The 14,334-nt window shown below is 32.7% G+C and overlaps 1 protein-coding gene across 1 annotated transcript; it reads right to left on the bottom strand.

The window, feature by feature from the left end:
* Positions 1-230: 230 nt before the first annotated feature.
* Positions 231-3,219, bottom strand: LOC113778336 (germin-like protein subfamily 1 member 7). The gene is made up of 2 exons (XM_027323709.1): positions 2,817-3,219; positions 231-979 (listed from the first exon to the last, which is right to left on the bottom strand). Exons 1-2 carry the CDS (start codon positions 2,941-2,943, stop codon positions 432-434), a joined length of 675 nt encoding a protein of 224 aa, XP_027179510.1. The 5' UTR covers positions 2,944-3,219; the 3' UTR covers positions 231-431.
* Positions 3,220-14,334: the final 11,115 nt, after the last annotated feature.

The following is a 14,334-nucleotide window of genomic DNA, read 5'->3' as shown; positions in this document are numbered from 1 at the left end:
GACCCCAACTTCATAAGCAGATATTTGTATTATTACAGTGATTGAGGAGGAAAATTATGCAATTTAATATTTCAACTACTGAAGTTTTAGTTTTTCAAATTTTACCGTAGTCTTTTTGTTAACTTTAAATTATAAGATATTGTAATGATCAATTGAACAAGGCATCTAAATCTATCTGTCCTTACGGACCCTAAATTTTATCAAAGAAAATGCCCTAGAAAATATGTTAAAACACACATTATTGTATACTCTAATTGTTACACTGATTTGTCCAATCAAAGAAAACACCAAGACAAAAGTAATCTAGAAAAAAGTTTGCTGTAGCAAACTTTGCAAAAATAGACATCCAACATTCAAACATCAATCTAAATTTAAATAGGGAAGAAAAAAAGCAAAGAGTTGACTAGATACGACAACAAAAAAAGGCTCCATTAGAACTTTGACTCGAGGTACTCAATTACTTTCTTGTCTACCTGAAATGATTTAGTGAGGACTTCAGGGGCAATGTGCGGCTCTGACCCAAAAACTGCGTTTCCGATTGTGATGACACCAGGATTCTGGCTATTAAAAGCCACAATTGCCATACCCTTTGTTTTCCCCACATTTCTTTGAAAATGAACTAGGCCAATTGGGAAGACAAAGACATCTCCAGGCTTCAAAATCTTAGCGAACAACTTATTTTTCGTGTTATCAGTTGGATTGGAGGTGACAAAACCAGCATAGATTGTACCCTCCAACACCACAATGGCCTCAGTAGCACGAGGATGAGTGTGAGGAGGTACGACGCCATCTGGCTCAAAGTCAACACGAAGTACAGTTAGACCAAGAGTGTTAAGGCCGGGTATTAGATTAACATCAGCCACCTTTACTCCAAATCCTAAGGAATTGTTGGTACTTGCAGGTGTGTTGAAGCCCGTAGCGAGGAAATCGTCAGTCGTTACCTGTTTTGGGTTCTTGCAGATCTTTCCATTCACAAAAACTGCATAAGAAACAAGACAAATAATTTATGTGAAATTTAGCTTAAATTCGCTTCACACAATTCCAATTGGACACATAAGCATTAAAATAGGGAACAAAACGGAATATGCCACTAAGCAAAAATGGAAACAAAAAGACGAACTAGCATATTACTTGTTTTTGTTAAATAATTGCAAACATGGTTGGGTTATACCAAGTTTAATGCTTGCTATATGGTTCAAAGTGTTAATATTCTGCACAGTCAAATTATACATTAAGGTTTATCCAATTTTCAAAAATCTAATGATCTAAATTGTGCTAAAGCAAGTGCTGTGACATATTTTTGGACTATTGAATTTTTTAAAATCTAATCTACCCAAATTTTGGACTATATTAGGTGTATGTATCAAAGGGCTTTCTCCTCTTATGAAGGACAGCCAATGGATCTCAATTTATCCCAAAAGAATTGGTCCAAAATCACGTGTATTACTAAGCCTAGTAGAGATTCGATTTTGGATTTAACTTGATTTTGCTCAGCCTAGTTGGATATAGTCTCATTAACATTCTCCTCAAATCGGATATATATATATGTCTGTGTGGGTGGCCTAAAGAATCAATACCCGTGTGAGAAGAGGTTGGGCCTCAGAAAATGAGCCCAAAGGCGAAAGTTCAAAAGCCCGACTCTGCGTTCGATTGACAGACCTACCTGTCTCTGTGGAGTTAATTGATTGCAATAAGAGCACAAGAACAAACAATTTATGAATCAAGATTGTCATAGAGTGTTGACATTCAAGAATTAAGCGATGTGCATTTTGGGGAAATTGCTACAATATCGCGTAGCGCAGCCCTCATTGCCTAATTCGGCTTCCGATGTCCAAACACAGGGCATCTTTTTTTTTTTTTTTTTTGAAATAAATTCTGTTTCGTTATGATGTGTGAATGAGTTTGACGCTAAATAGCACATAATTACATGTAGTAGAAAATAAATTTATATATGAAAGTTTGGAGTGAGAAAGATAGTATTATCTTTTAATGGGTAATTTCGGTGACATTCAAGGCTAAAAATTTCGTTAAGTGGGTGTTCGTTAAGTGGCTAGCTAGAAGAGGAAGAAATGAGCATCCAAATTAATGATTTCAATACCTATTGTTTATAAGACTAGTATGGGAATCATTCAATGAGAATGAAAATATTAAATCTCGCCCTTTATTATTCTCCACTTATAACCTGAATTTCAATTTTTTTTTTCATTTTTTTGGGCAAATGGGAGGTTTTAAATTCAAAATTTCCTATTTACAATCCCTCTATTTTATCATCCAATCCAATCCTTCCCGACGTGAATTTTAAATTGATTAACTCTTCAACAAAATGAAATTCATCAGAGTCCCAAACCAAATATGCAACGACAAAGGATCAAAATCCATGCCTATAGAATTTATGACTTCAACACCGATTTCGATTCTGATTAGGAAATACGAACGAAGAACTTCATATGAAAAGCATAAAGAAACCTCTGCTAACTTGAAGCCCTGAACAGTTTTTGGTATACAAGTTAAAAGTAATTGGATTAAGCTTGTTTACTTCATAATTTTATGACAACTGTAATCAAATCACTAAAACAGGGACACGTCTTACAAAATTTTTGCAAATTAGTGGGTTTGGATAATATGCTTGTGCCATCAACTTGACATGATTCAATCCGAATGTTTTTGAAAATTGTTAAGGCATCAGGTGCTAAAATACAGATTTTCCTCAACCTGAGCATTTTGGTGACTTACAGTGGCAGACCAGAAAGGTGCACTTCCCATGTTAAAATCTCAAATAAAACATGTTCAGAATTGTAGTATGGAATTGGACTTACCAGCTGCTGATGCATCCGGCACAGCAACGCAGAAATCCTGTAAAGGATCGTTATCAAAAGCATTCGAAATTGATGATGATGAAACCAAAAAAATAGCAAGAGTCACCAAGAAGCCGGCAGCCGCCATCTTTTGCTAACTAAAAACGAGAGTTGGATGTTTGAGTACAGAAACTACTGCTATTTATTTAAAACTTGGCCATATTTTTCAATGCCATAAAAAATCACTCAAGACCTGGCTAAGTATTGGTTGGCGTCCTTTAATATTTTCTGGTTAAACCTCCCCGCAAGTCCCGCATTTCCCTTTGCTATGTATTTCGAATAAAAAAAATAATCGTTGAATCTTCTATCTTACCATTTGTTTTTTCTAATGTAACCTGAGAATTAGGTCACTGACTATGCAAAAAAAAAATTGCTGAGCAGCTGAAGTAGTTTTTGGTAGTTTTCTATGTCAAGGATATGCCGTTGGTGCGTCCATTTTTCATTTTGGGGTTTAAAAGTATCTTTCAGTTGTTGTCGGATGTTGTGGATCATTTGTTTCTGATAGTGCATATGTATAAATTTGAGTTATATGTACCAGTAAATTCGTAGTTGCAATGATGTTTGGTATAAGCACTTTGGCATCCAGTATTTCCTTCTGGCACTACTTTTGTAGAATATTTCAAGCTTTTGATCTAGGGCGAATTTAAATTTATCTTAAAATTAATAATATGGTCAAAGAAGTTTTAGTTCAGTGACTAACATAGAAACTTCAAAAATTAGAGACGGTAGGTTTAATTCTCCCTCCCTGCCCCCACACACCTCAATCTCCCTGCTTCCTAATTCATCCTCCCTAACTCTAAAAAAGAAAAAGAAAAAAGATGCATGGAAATAATTAAAGAGTACAAGAAAAAAGCCAAAAGAATACACTGGGCAAGATTAGCTAGACATACATTTAGTAGTAGTGTAACTATTATTTGCTAGTAGGCCAGAACAGTTGATTGCATCATTTAGTTGAAGGGAGTGATGCATATGATTCTATCCTATCATACTACAACTAGTTCCAGTCTGGCAGATGCAAATTCGTTTTCCTAGGAAATAGTTTGAACTTTGTATGTCTCAATTCTTTTTCTCCTTTTTCTGGACTCATTATCTTAATTGTCATAGGGCTTTAGAATAAGTGTTACCCAGACTTCTTTCTTTGTAAGTAGGTTTATTCAATATGAAAAAACTCCTTTGGTTCAACTCACAGGTTTCCTTTTAAAAAAGAAATTGCGGGTTTCTTGGATTTTATTAATTGTGATTTGATTAGGGTCTATCACAATTCACATCAGAAGCGCAAAAATTTTGTTTTGTCGTCCAATTGTGTAGCAACAGGTTTTTTCTCAATACCTTTCTAAGGCTCAAGAGGATAATGTCGCTGGCAACTTTAACGTCTATGTCAACAGTTCCATTGAGAGAAATTCAATAGAAAGTTTATGTGTCACATGGTCTTCTGGTCCCATGAGTAGTAACAGATCCTTCTTTTTCTTTCTTAAATAATGAAAGAGGGATAGCTAAGCTCCGAATCTCCAATAAATTTTTTGTTGTTGGCATGAATTTGGTGCAACAAGGTATAGAAGAAAAGTTGAAAAATGTCACAAGTAGTGGCACCATTCTTAGATGCATTGTCTTCACAATTAGGTGCAACTTAAAATACAACGAATACAGTTACACAAATCTGTTTCAAAGTATCCGTGGTTTACTTCAATTCTTGACGATCTCATCTGGTACAAAAGGCAATTGATTGAATAGGCAAAGTAATCAAAAACCAATTTCGTCAAAGAGGAAATTAAGTCTGTTAATGTAACTTCACCAAATCTTTAGTAAACCCGTCATAAGATAAGTATATGGCGCCCCTATTTTAGCTGCATTTGGTACTGAATATGTCAAGTTTCTTTCTTATGCAAATAATCAATGTGGTTAATGAAGCAAAAGCTTTGAAATGACAAATCAATTCTAATCTGTTTGGTTGCTGTGTCGTTCTCTAACTTTCCACTTTCCACGCATCAAGATTTACAAATGGTTCGTTCATGTTGGTCTACAACCACCGCATTCCATTTTCAAATATGACCTCGATTAGCATTCAAACACGCAACCCACTCCAGCTCACCCTCAAATATTTACTACAAAATAGAAAAAGTAGTATTACAAAAAAAAAATTAGGATTTTGCTGACCCAAAAAAAAAAGGAAAGTAAAAGGTTATTGTCAAATCTTCAATCTATCAACCTTAGAATGCCAGCTCACAAAGACAGAACTAAGATTTTCAATTTGGGAGACAAACATGAAATGCATGACAATAACATCTTTAGCAAACGATATTTGTAAGTTAAAGGGCAAAGATTTAAAAAAAATAGTTTTTTGAATTAAAGTTATCTTTGTAAATAAGATTTTTAATTTTTTGGATAACAAAAATAAAACACATAAAAATAATGTGTACTATGTACCATATTCTCAAATTTAAGAATGGCAAGTATTTAATCAAAGAAAATCATTTCAAGGTCAAAGTGTGAAAGCACAAAGAAAAATTTTATAATTCATAGGGGGCATAAAAAAATTTCTCAAATTCTTGGGGAAGGGTGTTTCCCCTCTCCGTGGCCCCCTATGGTTCTGTCCATGCCAACTCAGACTTGATTCCATGAGTCTAAAACTCAGTCTTCAATTTATCAAACTTATTATCAGCATTCTCAACATAAAATGAATTTAATTTTGGGATAATTTCACAAACCTACCTTGAGGTTTCTGACAATTTTACTCGGCTCCTCTCAAGTTTAAAAAATTACACTTACCTCCCTTGATATAGTAAAATACCTATAATGTCCTCCACTTGGTAGACAATTTTAAATTTAAAGCAATAAATTTACAAAATCTAAAAAAAATCTAATTTTCTATCTCTTGTCTATTTTTGCTCCTCTCTTTTCTAATTAATATAACCTCTTTTATTATCTTCAATTTTGTGGATATTAGCAAATTGAAATTACAAAATCAGTAGAGAAAGCAGATTATGTGTCAAATTAGAAGGAAATGAAAAGACTCACAGTGATAGAGAAATAAATAATGAAATTGATGATTGAAATAAGAAGAAGAACTAAAGATGTAGAATTTGTCATATTTTGTTTGTTGCAAGAAAAACTTTTATAAAATGTTAATAATTACATAAGGGCTTCTTTCATTGGATTAAAAATATATTTATTATGATTTTATTATGGAGGTAGAATTTATTCTCTACTTTTGAGATATTAATATTTTTAAGGCCATAGAAGGGTTATAATGGCAGTTCTAGGTTAGATTAACTTGTATTGAAAAAATATTTGAGCATTGATATTTAATTTTGGGGTACAATTGGTTGCCAATGGGGATTGTGTGTGTGTGTGTGTGTTTTTTTTTTTTTTTACTTGACAAGTATTGATACTGTATATATAATTTGAAATTTTTTGGATGGCTATTTGATGTTAGAACTTATGTTTGGATGATTGATAAGGATTAGATTTGTTGATTTATGCAAAGTGCGGAAGAAAATGATTGTGTATACAATATTTTTCTTTCTTAGCTTTATAAAAAAGGGCAATTTAGAGTTTTTGTGAAAAAATTTATCTCATTGGACCTATGTTATTACTAAACAGTAAAAGTAGGGGAGGTATATGTAATTTTTAAAATCTGAAAAAATGCCAGGGGAGGTTTGTAAAATTATCCCTTTAATTTATGATCTGCAAGAAAAACATGGGAAATGTGGGTCGAATGGTATATGCCCAGATAACGTAATTCCTACTTTAACAAGTGGCCATAGTTAGATAACTTTCCTATTATTTGGGATTGTGAAACATTATAAATTATTTACATTTTTTTTCATGCTTCGCACTATAGCCAATGTGGATATGAGCGACTCATTTACTAGCAAGAATGAATATAGTTAAAGCATATTAGTCTATACTCAAAATACTGTGTTAATTCCGAATCTATTAGTCACTTTAACTCTTGGCACAAAGAGATTAATCCATTGACAATCAAAAAGCTATTCGCATGAAAAATCTCTTAACAGATTAATCCAGTGAATTAGGTCATCTATCAATTGCAGCTAAGCTTAGATATCTCCATATCACAATCGATAAGATTAACTATTTTGTTTCATATAAAAAAGGCTAGCATGATGACTAAAGATACTTAAGAATAAATTCTAACTTATTTAAATAAATCTCATCATTATAACTCTTATGGATTCATAGACTACATATATTTTTAAGGACTTTACCATTCTAATGTAAAAACAAATTGTAGTCAAAATAATAAAGATATCATGTACATTAATACATGAAACATATAAATCCAACCCTAATAATCGATTAGTTTTGGTACACCTACGTACATACGTATGTGTAAATATGTGTGTGTGTGTGTTTGTCTATAGAGGTACATATCACAAACATGTTGCTAAATGCTAAAAATAGATAAGCATATTAACTAAGCAAGTAAACATGAATGATTTTATTGTAAACTAGTTTCCTTTACCCAATAACCATACTAGATGGTAAAATGAAAGGTGAAACATCTTCATGATTTCATCTCTAACACCATGATGAACATGATTTCATCTCTAACTCCATGATGAATTCTACCATAGTTAATTCCATTGGTCCACCTTTTTTTACAGATTGTGCATGTAATTTCTATCGATATGATTAGAACCTCAACTTCTGCCTATCCCAAATATTCACATTGCATTATACATAGAGACATCCTAAATTACATTTGACCAGGGTTAGATGAGAAGAGAAACCACATGGAGAAACTCTAAAGAATGTAAGATATGTCATAATAGAACCATGGGTAAAATACAAAAGCCCCATTATAGTTTTGCCAAAAGATAGACGGCCATCTTTTGGTTTTGAAATGTCCACATGATCCCCTTGTAGTTCGAATTGGAGTGGAGAGGTGATTTTTAGCTAGTTATGTTATTGTTACCCCTTATTATTGTTATTTTTTTCTTTTTCCCCTTGTTTTCCATAATAGCCTTATCATTTAGCAACAAAAAGTCAATAGTGGGGTTCAATTGCAATTGTAAAAAATCCTGTTGCTTACTTATTATTAGCAAAGTTATTTGATAGCCTAAGTTGCAGTTTTTCGTTGCGGAACCAAATCTGTGACAGTCTCACTTTCCCCAAAGGCGAACCAGAGGGGTCAGCGAACCGCTTGCTCAAATCTCGCCAAGACTCACTACAATCCATAGCGAGAATTACTTGAAATTTCTAAACTAACCAAAAGAATATTCATTACACCCCAAAATAATATGTACATACATCCAAAAGCTATTACATAGGTTCGCGTACAAAAGATTTATCATTCGGCATCTATCTTAATTACAATCCAAAAATATATACACTACAGTCATTTCTACTAAAATAAAAACTTAAAGTCTCTCGCAACATTCCAACAGCAATCTTGAGCACTCTCGGATCCGAATCTTGTTAAGGAAAGCAAAACGTGGGATGAACTTATACCCAGTGAGCATTCCAGGTAAACAGGCAAAATAAGAGAATAACACAGTTTAACATGTAAACACGTTTTTCCAAGTAATATAGGTTCAAGTAAATCGACAGTCAATTCTAGAAACTGGAAGTGCAGTAATTATTGTAATAATATTTTTTAATGTAAAATACTTGATAAATAATAACATTCATGTGTGCATTCAATCATTCGTTCAAATAAATACAAGGATGAACAAGAATTTAAACATTAAAAGGATACGGGCTCACAGGGAGCAACATTCACCTTATAACTGCCAATAACAATTCCCTACATTTTACCACATTATAACCTCCGAACTCCTACCTTATGCCCTCCGAAAGATCAACAATCCCCTCATTTAACATTCACCTTATGCCCTACGAAAAATCAACAATCCCCTCATTTAACATTAAATATTTAACATTGTACTCAAGGCCTTTTGGCAAAGAATTTTGAGCTTTACACTTAACATTAGTAAGTTATAAACCCAAAACTATCCAACTGATCCGACCTCGCAAATGGCTGGTCTCGGATAGGGTTAAGCTCAATTCAGCCGATGTGATTAAGTACACGTCGGTTTACATTCTTGCACATTTATCACGCATTCATGAAATATGAACATGTGCTCATAGCAAATTAACAAGACAAGAAAATCACAACAGTCATTCACTTATTAGCATGTCATTCAAAGGAGAGCTCTTAAGCAAATAATAGCATTTTCTCAAGTCATGCATAATCAAATAACATGCATTGGAATACTGACCAATTAATTGCAACTGTTCACCTTAACCCTGGTTCGTCATCTTGAACTCTCTCGAGTCCTGTGGTCTTATACTATATTAAAAGACTAGCAATACAAAACCAAAATACATAAAGAAATTGAGGTTTCAAAACTTCATTTAGAAAATGCATCAATTTACAAATTTTATATCCATATAACCTATCAAAATATAATATTTTCTTGTTGCAATCGAGGAGAAAATCTCATGTGCTTACTAAATCAACGTTGCAAAAGTCATTTGGGGCACAAGAGTATCGATTATAGTCAAACGTTTGAAGAAATTAGAACAAGACTTTCAAAATACAAAGTCAGAAATTGACCGACCTAAAATGATTTGAAAAAACTCATTTCCTTTCATTTAAACCTCAATTCAACTCATAAAACCAAGTTCAAAATGGTTTAACAACTCCAACTTAAAGTTGGAAATGAAAACAATGACAAGTTTAGAAAACAGAATTTTCTCAAGTTTTGCGCGACACTGTTTGAAAAATAGACTCAAAGGACTACAATTTCTGTAGAATAATATTTTTAAGATTCTGTCCATAAATCAGTCAAATTCCAGTTTCAAGTTGCTGCTTCATCAAGTAGAAAAACAGAGCAGGTGTAAAAATTTAGTCAACTTTAGAAAATCATAGATATTCAAAGAAATTAAGAAAATTTCTGACATTTTCATGGTAGAATGTACTCTGAATCTAGTTTCAAACGCAATAAACAGAAATCAATTTGGATTTTTCTACACCAAGATATAACAAATTTTTCAAAATTGCTCAGAGTCTCCTGCCGGAAAATTTCCAGCAACACGTCCCCTTATTTTCTTAACTTTTCCATCCTAACTCAACACCAATATTTATAGCAATCCAACCTCAATCACAACTACAAGTTATATGTTAGGCTCAAAGACAACCTAAGAGGGGGGTGAAGTAGGTTGATTATAAAGTTAATCAAGTTATGGGTACTTTTTGCTCAATATGAAATTTACCCTCTTTTCTAAGTGATCACACAATGAATCAATCAACGAATGAACAAAATCACTTGAAAGAAGTAGAAGATATAAGCAATTTAAAAATCACAAGATAACAATAAGTGAATAAGAAAAAAGGAATTGCAAATCAATTGACTACCAAGCTCCTCTTGAGCTTGAAGATCAATTCAAACAAGCTTCTTCAAATTAATGAAATACAACCAATCTTGTGTACAAAGGAAGGCTCACTTCCTCCTTGTCCCAAGCTCCATTCGATCAAGTTAGGAAGTTTCACTATCCCTCAGGACAACTCTCACAGAGCTACAATATTGAAGTATTCACTTACAAATGGAAAGTTTACAATGAATTTCACACCACCAAGACTACAAATCTTACTTGAAGAGTGTTTTCTCAGTAAAACTATTCTATATCTTTTGTATCTTCAGTGTGCAAAAGTTGTCCGAAGTTTCTGACCATGCACTATTTATATAAGACCAAAAAAGTGCTTCATTAATGCTTCCAACAGATAGAAAGTAGCTGAAGAGTCAACTAGCCATTGGGAATATTGGACGTCCGATACTTCCGATGCTTGCATCCGATAGTAGACAAAGAATTTGAAAGATTCTATCAGACGTCCGGTACTTCCGATGCTTGCATCCAATAGCAGACAGAGAATTTGAAGGATTCTATCGGATGTCCGGTGAGAATGTTCTGCGTCCGATATGATCTGCCCTGTTTATTGGACGTCCCGTATTGATTTTGTGAGCGTCCGACAGCTTTCGACAACCTTTATCTTCTATCAATTTGCTCTTGTTCTTTGAATCAAATTGCTTCAAAACTAAAAAGACTTCTTATTGAAAAGAGATTAGTAATATTCAATTGTTTTGCAAGCATCAAAAGACAAGGATCAAGATCATCATTCTCCCCCTTTTTGATGATGACAAAACAATGGATGATGATAAAAAAAAATACCAATCTCATAGTATCTCCCCCTTACACATTGCATCCCTTACTTAGCCAAAACATCAAAATTCAAAACATCCAAAATAACTTCCCTTACATCAGAATAACTCCCCCTTACATATTGTGTCCCTTACTCAGCAAAAATACTAAACCCATTAAGATCATCAGAAAATAATTAGATCATCATTATTCTCCCCATTTTTGTCATCATAAAATTAGAGAATAATTGCCATAAAAAAATAACAAGAGCTGCAACTATCATCAATCAATAACAAAAAAATAACACCAAAAGAGAACATCCAATTGGTCAAGAATTTTTGAAACCAAAAGATAACAATATTCAAACCAAGCAGATTTTGAACTTTTGCAAATAGGGAAATTTTTTTTTTGAAAGTATCATTTTTATGAGCAAGAAAAACGCCCAAGTGTATTTAGAGTAATAATCAACAATGACTAAACAATATCTCTTACCATTCAAGCTAGCAATTTGTGTAGGACCGAACAAATTAAGATGTAAAAGGTCTAATGGTTTTGAAATAGAAGCACAATTTTTTTGGATTTAAAAGAGACTTTGATTTGTTTTCCAAATTGACAAGCATCATAAATTTTATCTTTTCAAACTTAATTTTTTGCAAACCTCTAACAAGATCCTTTTTGAAAATTTCTTTTAACAAATTCATATTGAAATGACAAAATTTTTTATGCCACAATCAAAGATTTTCATTTGAAACTTTAAGACATTGAAAGTTAGAGAAATTAATATTTTCAAGAATCACAACATAGATGTCACTGAATTTTTTTCCTTTGAAAATGATGTTAAACTTTGAATCAAGAACTAAGCACTCATGCTTTTTGAATAAAACAAACAAATTTCTATCACATATTGACTAACACTCAACAAGTTATAACTCAAATTGTCAACCGAAAGAACATTATGAACAAGAATTTCACTAATCTTACTAATATCTCCTACTCCAATTGTTTTAGTTTTCATGTCATCTCCAATGTCACTTTACCACTAGACTTTGGTTTGAGGTTGATAAATTGTGATGGATCACCGGTCATATGTCTTGAGCATCCACTGTCTATGAACTATTTTGATTCCTAAATGATGTTCACCAGGTTCACCTACTCAAGAGCTCAAGAACTAATATTTGGTACCCTTTAATTTTTGGATCCATGAGAGTTAGCATCATGTCTAACTATCCACATGCATTTCATGTCTCTTCTTATATTCTTCCTCACATAGTAATTACTTTTCATGTGACCTTTTTTGCAACAAAAACTACACATAACCAATGAGTTATTTGCAAAAACAAGTTTAATAAATCTTACTTGTCTTCTCTTATAAACAACAAAATCATTTGCACTAGAATTTATCTTCTTCTCATAAGTGCCAAGATGAAACTTTGTTCCATTTCCTTGAAAGTAGTTTTGTTTGTTATATTAGAGAAACTCATTTAAATTATCCATTCTTCTTTTCAGATCACCTTGTCCCTCTTTGAACATTTCACAAAGCCTTGTTTTTCTATCAAGCTTACTTTATAAATCAATCTCATTCTTTTTCAAGAAATCATTTTCAGTTTTCACCTTCTCGTGTTCTTAAAAAAGGCGTGCATTATCCTGAAGAAAAAAACTAATTCTATATTTTAATTCCTTGTTTCTAGCATAAGATTCTTTCAAACTATCATGCAATTTTTCAATGAAAGATTCAAGATCATCATTAGTTTCATCATCACTTTCAAATTGAGAATTAGAAGTTGTTACCTCATTATCTCCAATAGCCATAAAGGTCAATTGAGTAGATTCTTCTTCCTCTTCAATTTCACCATCGGAATTGCACTCATTCCATGTGAATTGGAAGTTATTGAATCTTGATTTTCTTTCAGCTTTCCCTTTTTTCTTCTTTTTCATTAGACACTCACTCATGTAGTGTCCAGATTGGCCACATTCATAACATTTGTTGCCTTACTTTTTATTGGCATTTTGCTTTCTTTTGTTTCTTGTATTGTTGAATTGATTTGGAAATGAATTGCTAGGTTCTCCTTTTCTGAATATCCTTTTGTTGAGGATTCTTTTGAAACTTTTTGTGATGAGAGCAAGATCATTGTCATCAACATCCAAATCTTCTCCATCTAAGGAAACCGAATCATCTTCATTTTGAGATACTTTTAGAGCAATACTCCTTTTACCTTTGTATCTTTTTCTTCTTGTACCTTGGTCTTAACCTTCAACTCACAAGAAGTTAGAGAGTTTATAAGAGATTCAATAGATATAGAATTAAAATCTTTAGTCTCTTCAATAGCAGCCATCTTACTCTCCCAAACTTTAGACAAAGCATTCAAGATTTTTCTGTTTTTCTCTCCTAAGGAGTATTCCTTTTCTAGAACCTCTAAATCCTTAATAAGATCATTGAATTTACAATACATTTTATCAATATTTTCATGAGATTCCATCTTAAACGACTCATATTTAGTAATCAAGATGGATTTTTTCTGTTCTCTAATATTTTCACTTCCTTCATGAATTTCTCTCAGTTTATTCCAAATTTCCTTAGCTGACTTACAGCTTTTAACTCTAATAGATTCATTTGAGTCTAAAGCACTATATAACACATTCATAACTTTTGCATTTAAGGTGAGATAAACTCTATCATCACCAGTCAATTCATTTCTGATTTTTGGTCTTGGTCTATGAGTATCTTCATCTATTATAGAGGCATCATATGGATATTCATTAACAATAAACCACAATTCAATATCAATCGATTACAAGAACATAATCATTCTTTCTTTCTAACTCACATAATTTGACCCATTAAATATTGGAGGTCTAGTGACAGATTGTCTTTCAAAAAACATGACATTATTGACTGTCATCTTTACTCCTAAGCCGCTTGAGATTAATCTCTAGGAGACAAAACTCTGATACCAATTGTTAGACCCGAAGACAACCTAAGAGGGGGGTGAATTAGGTTGATTATAAAGTTAATCAAGTTATGGGCACTTTTTGTTCAATATGAAATTTATCCTCTGTGAGACCCGAAAATTTTCTAATTTTCTAGGCTTTATTTTATTTAATTGCACGCCTTTTCTACCTTTTCTTTATTAGAAAAATTTTCTAGATAATTTTTATGAGTAAATATGGTTTTTAAATCATTTTTCTAGTATAAGTTAGTTTATGAGATTTTAGGAGTGTGTATTGGACGTGGGACCTGCTAGTGCGGAAAGTTCGCTAAAATTCGGCCAATTAGGTTAAGTTTTGTATACCGGGTTTAATTTACTAGGTGTTAAGT

Source organism: Coffea eugenioides, chromosome 7, assembly GCF_003713205.1.
Source record: "Coffea eugenioides isolate CCC68of chromosome 7, Ceug_1.0, whole genome shotgun sequence".
NCBI lineage: Eukaryota > Viridiplantae > Streptophyta > Magnoliopsida > Gentianales > Rubiaceae > Coffea > Coffea eugenioides.
This window is presented reverse-complemented; position numbering and strand designations above follow the sequence as displayed.

Excerpts from the sequence above, each read along its gene's own strand:
- LOC113778336 (XM_027323709.1), bottom strand. The coding sequence starts at position 2,943 with ATGGCGGCTGCCGGCTTCTTGGTGACTCTTGCTATTTTTTTGGTTTCA. Across the intron at positions 980-2,816 it reads GCCGGATGCATCAGCAGCTG|TTTTTGTGAATGGAAAGATC; the intron begins GTAAGTCCAATT and ends TTTCTTATGCAG.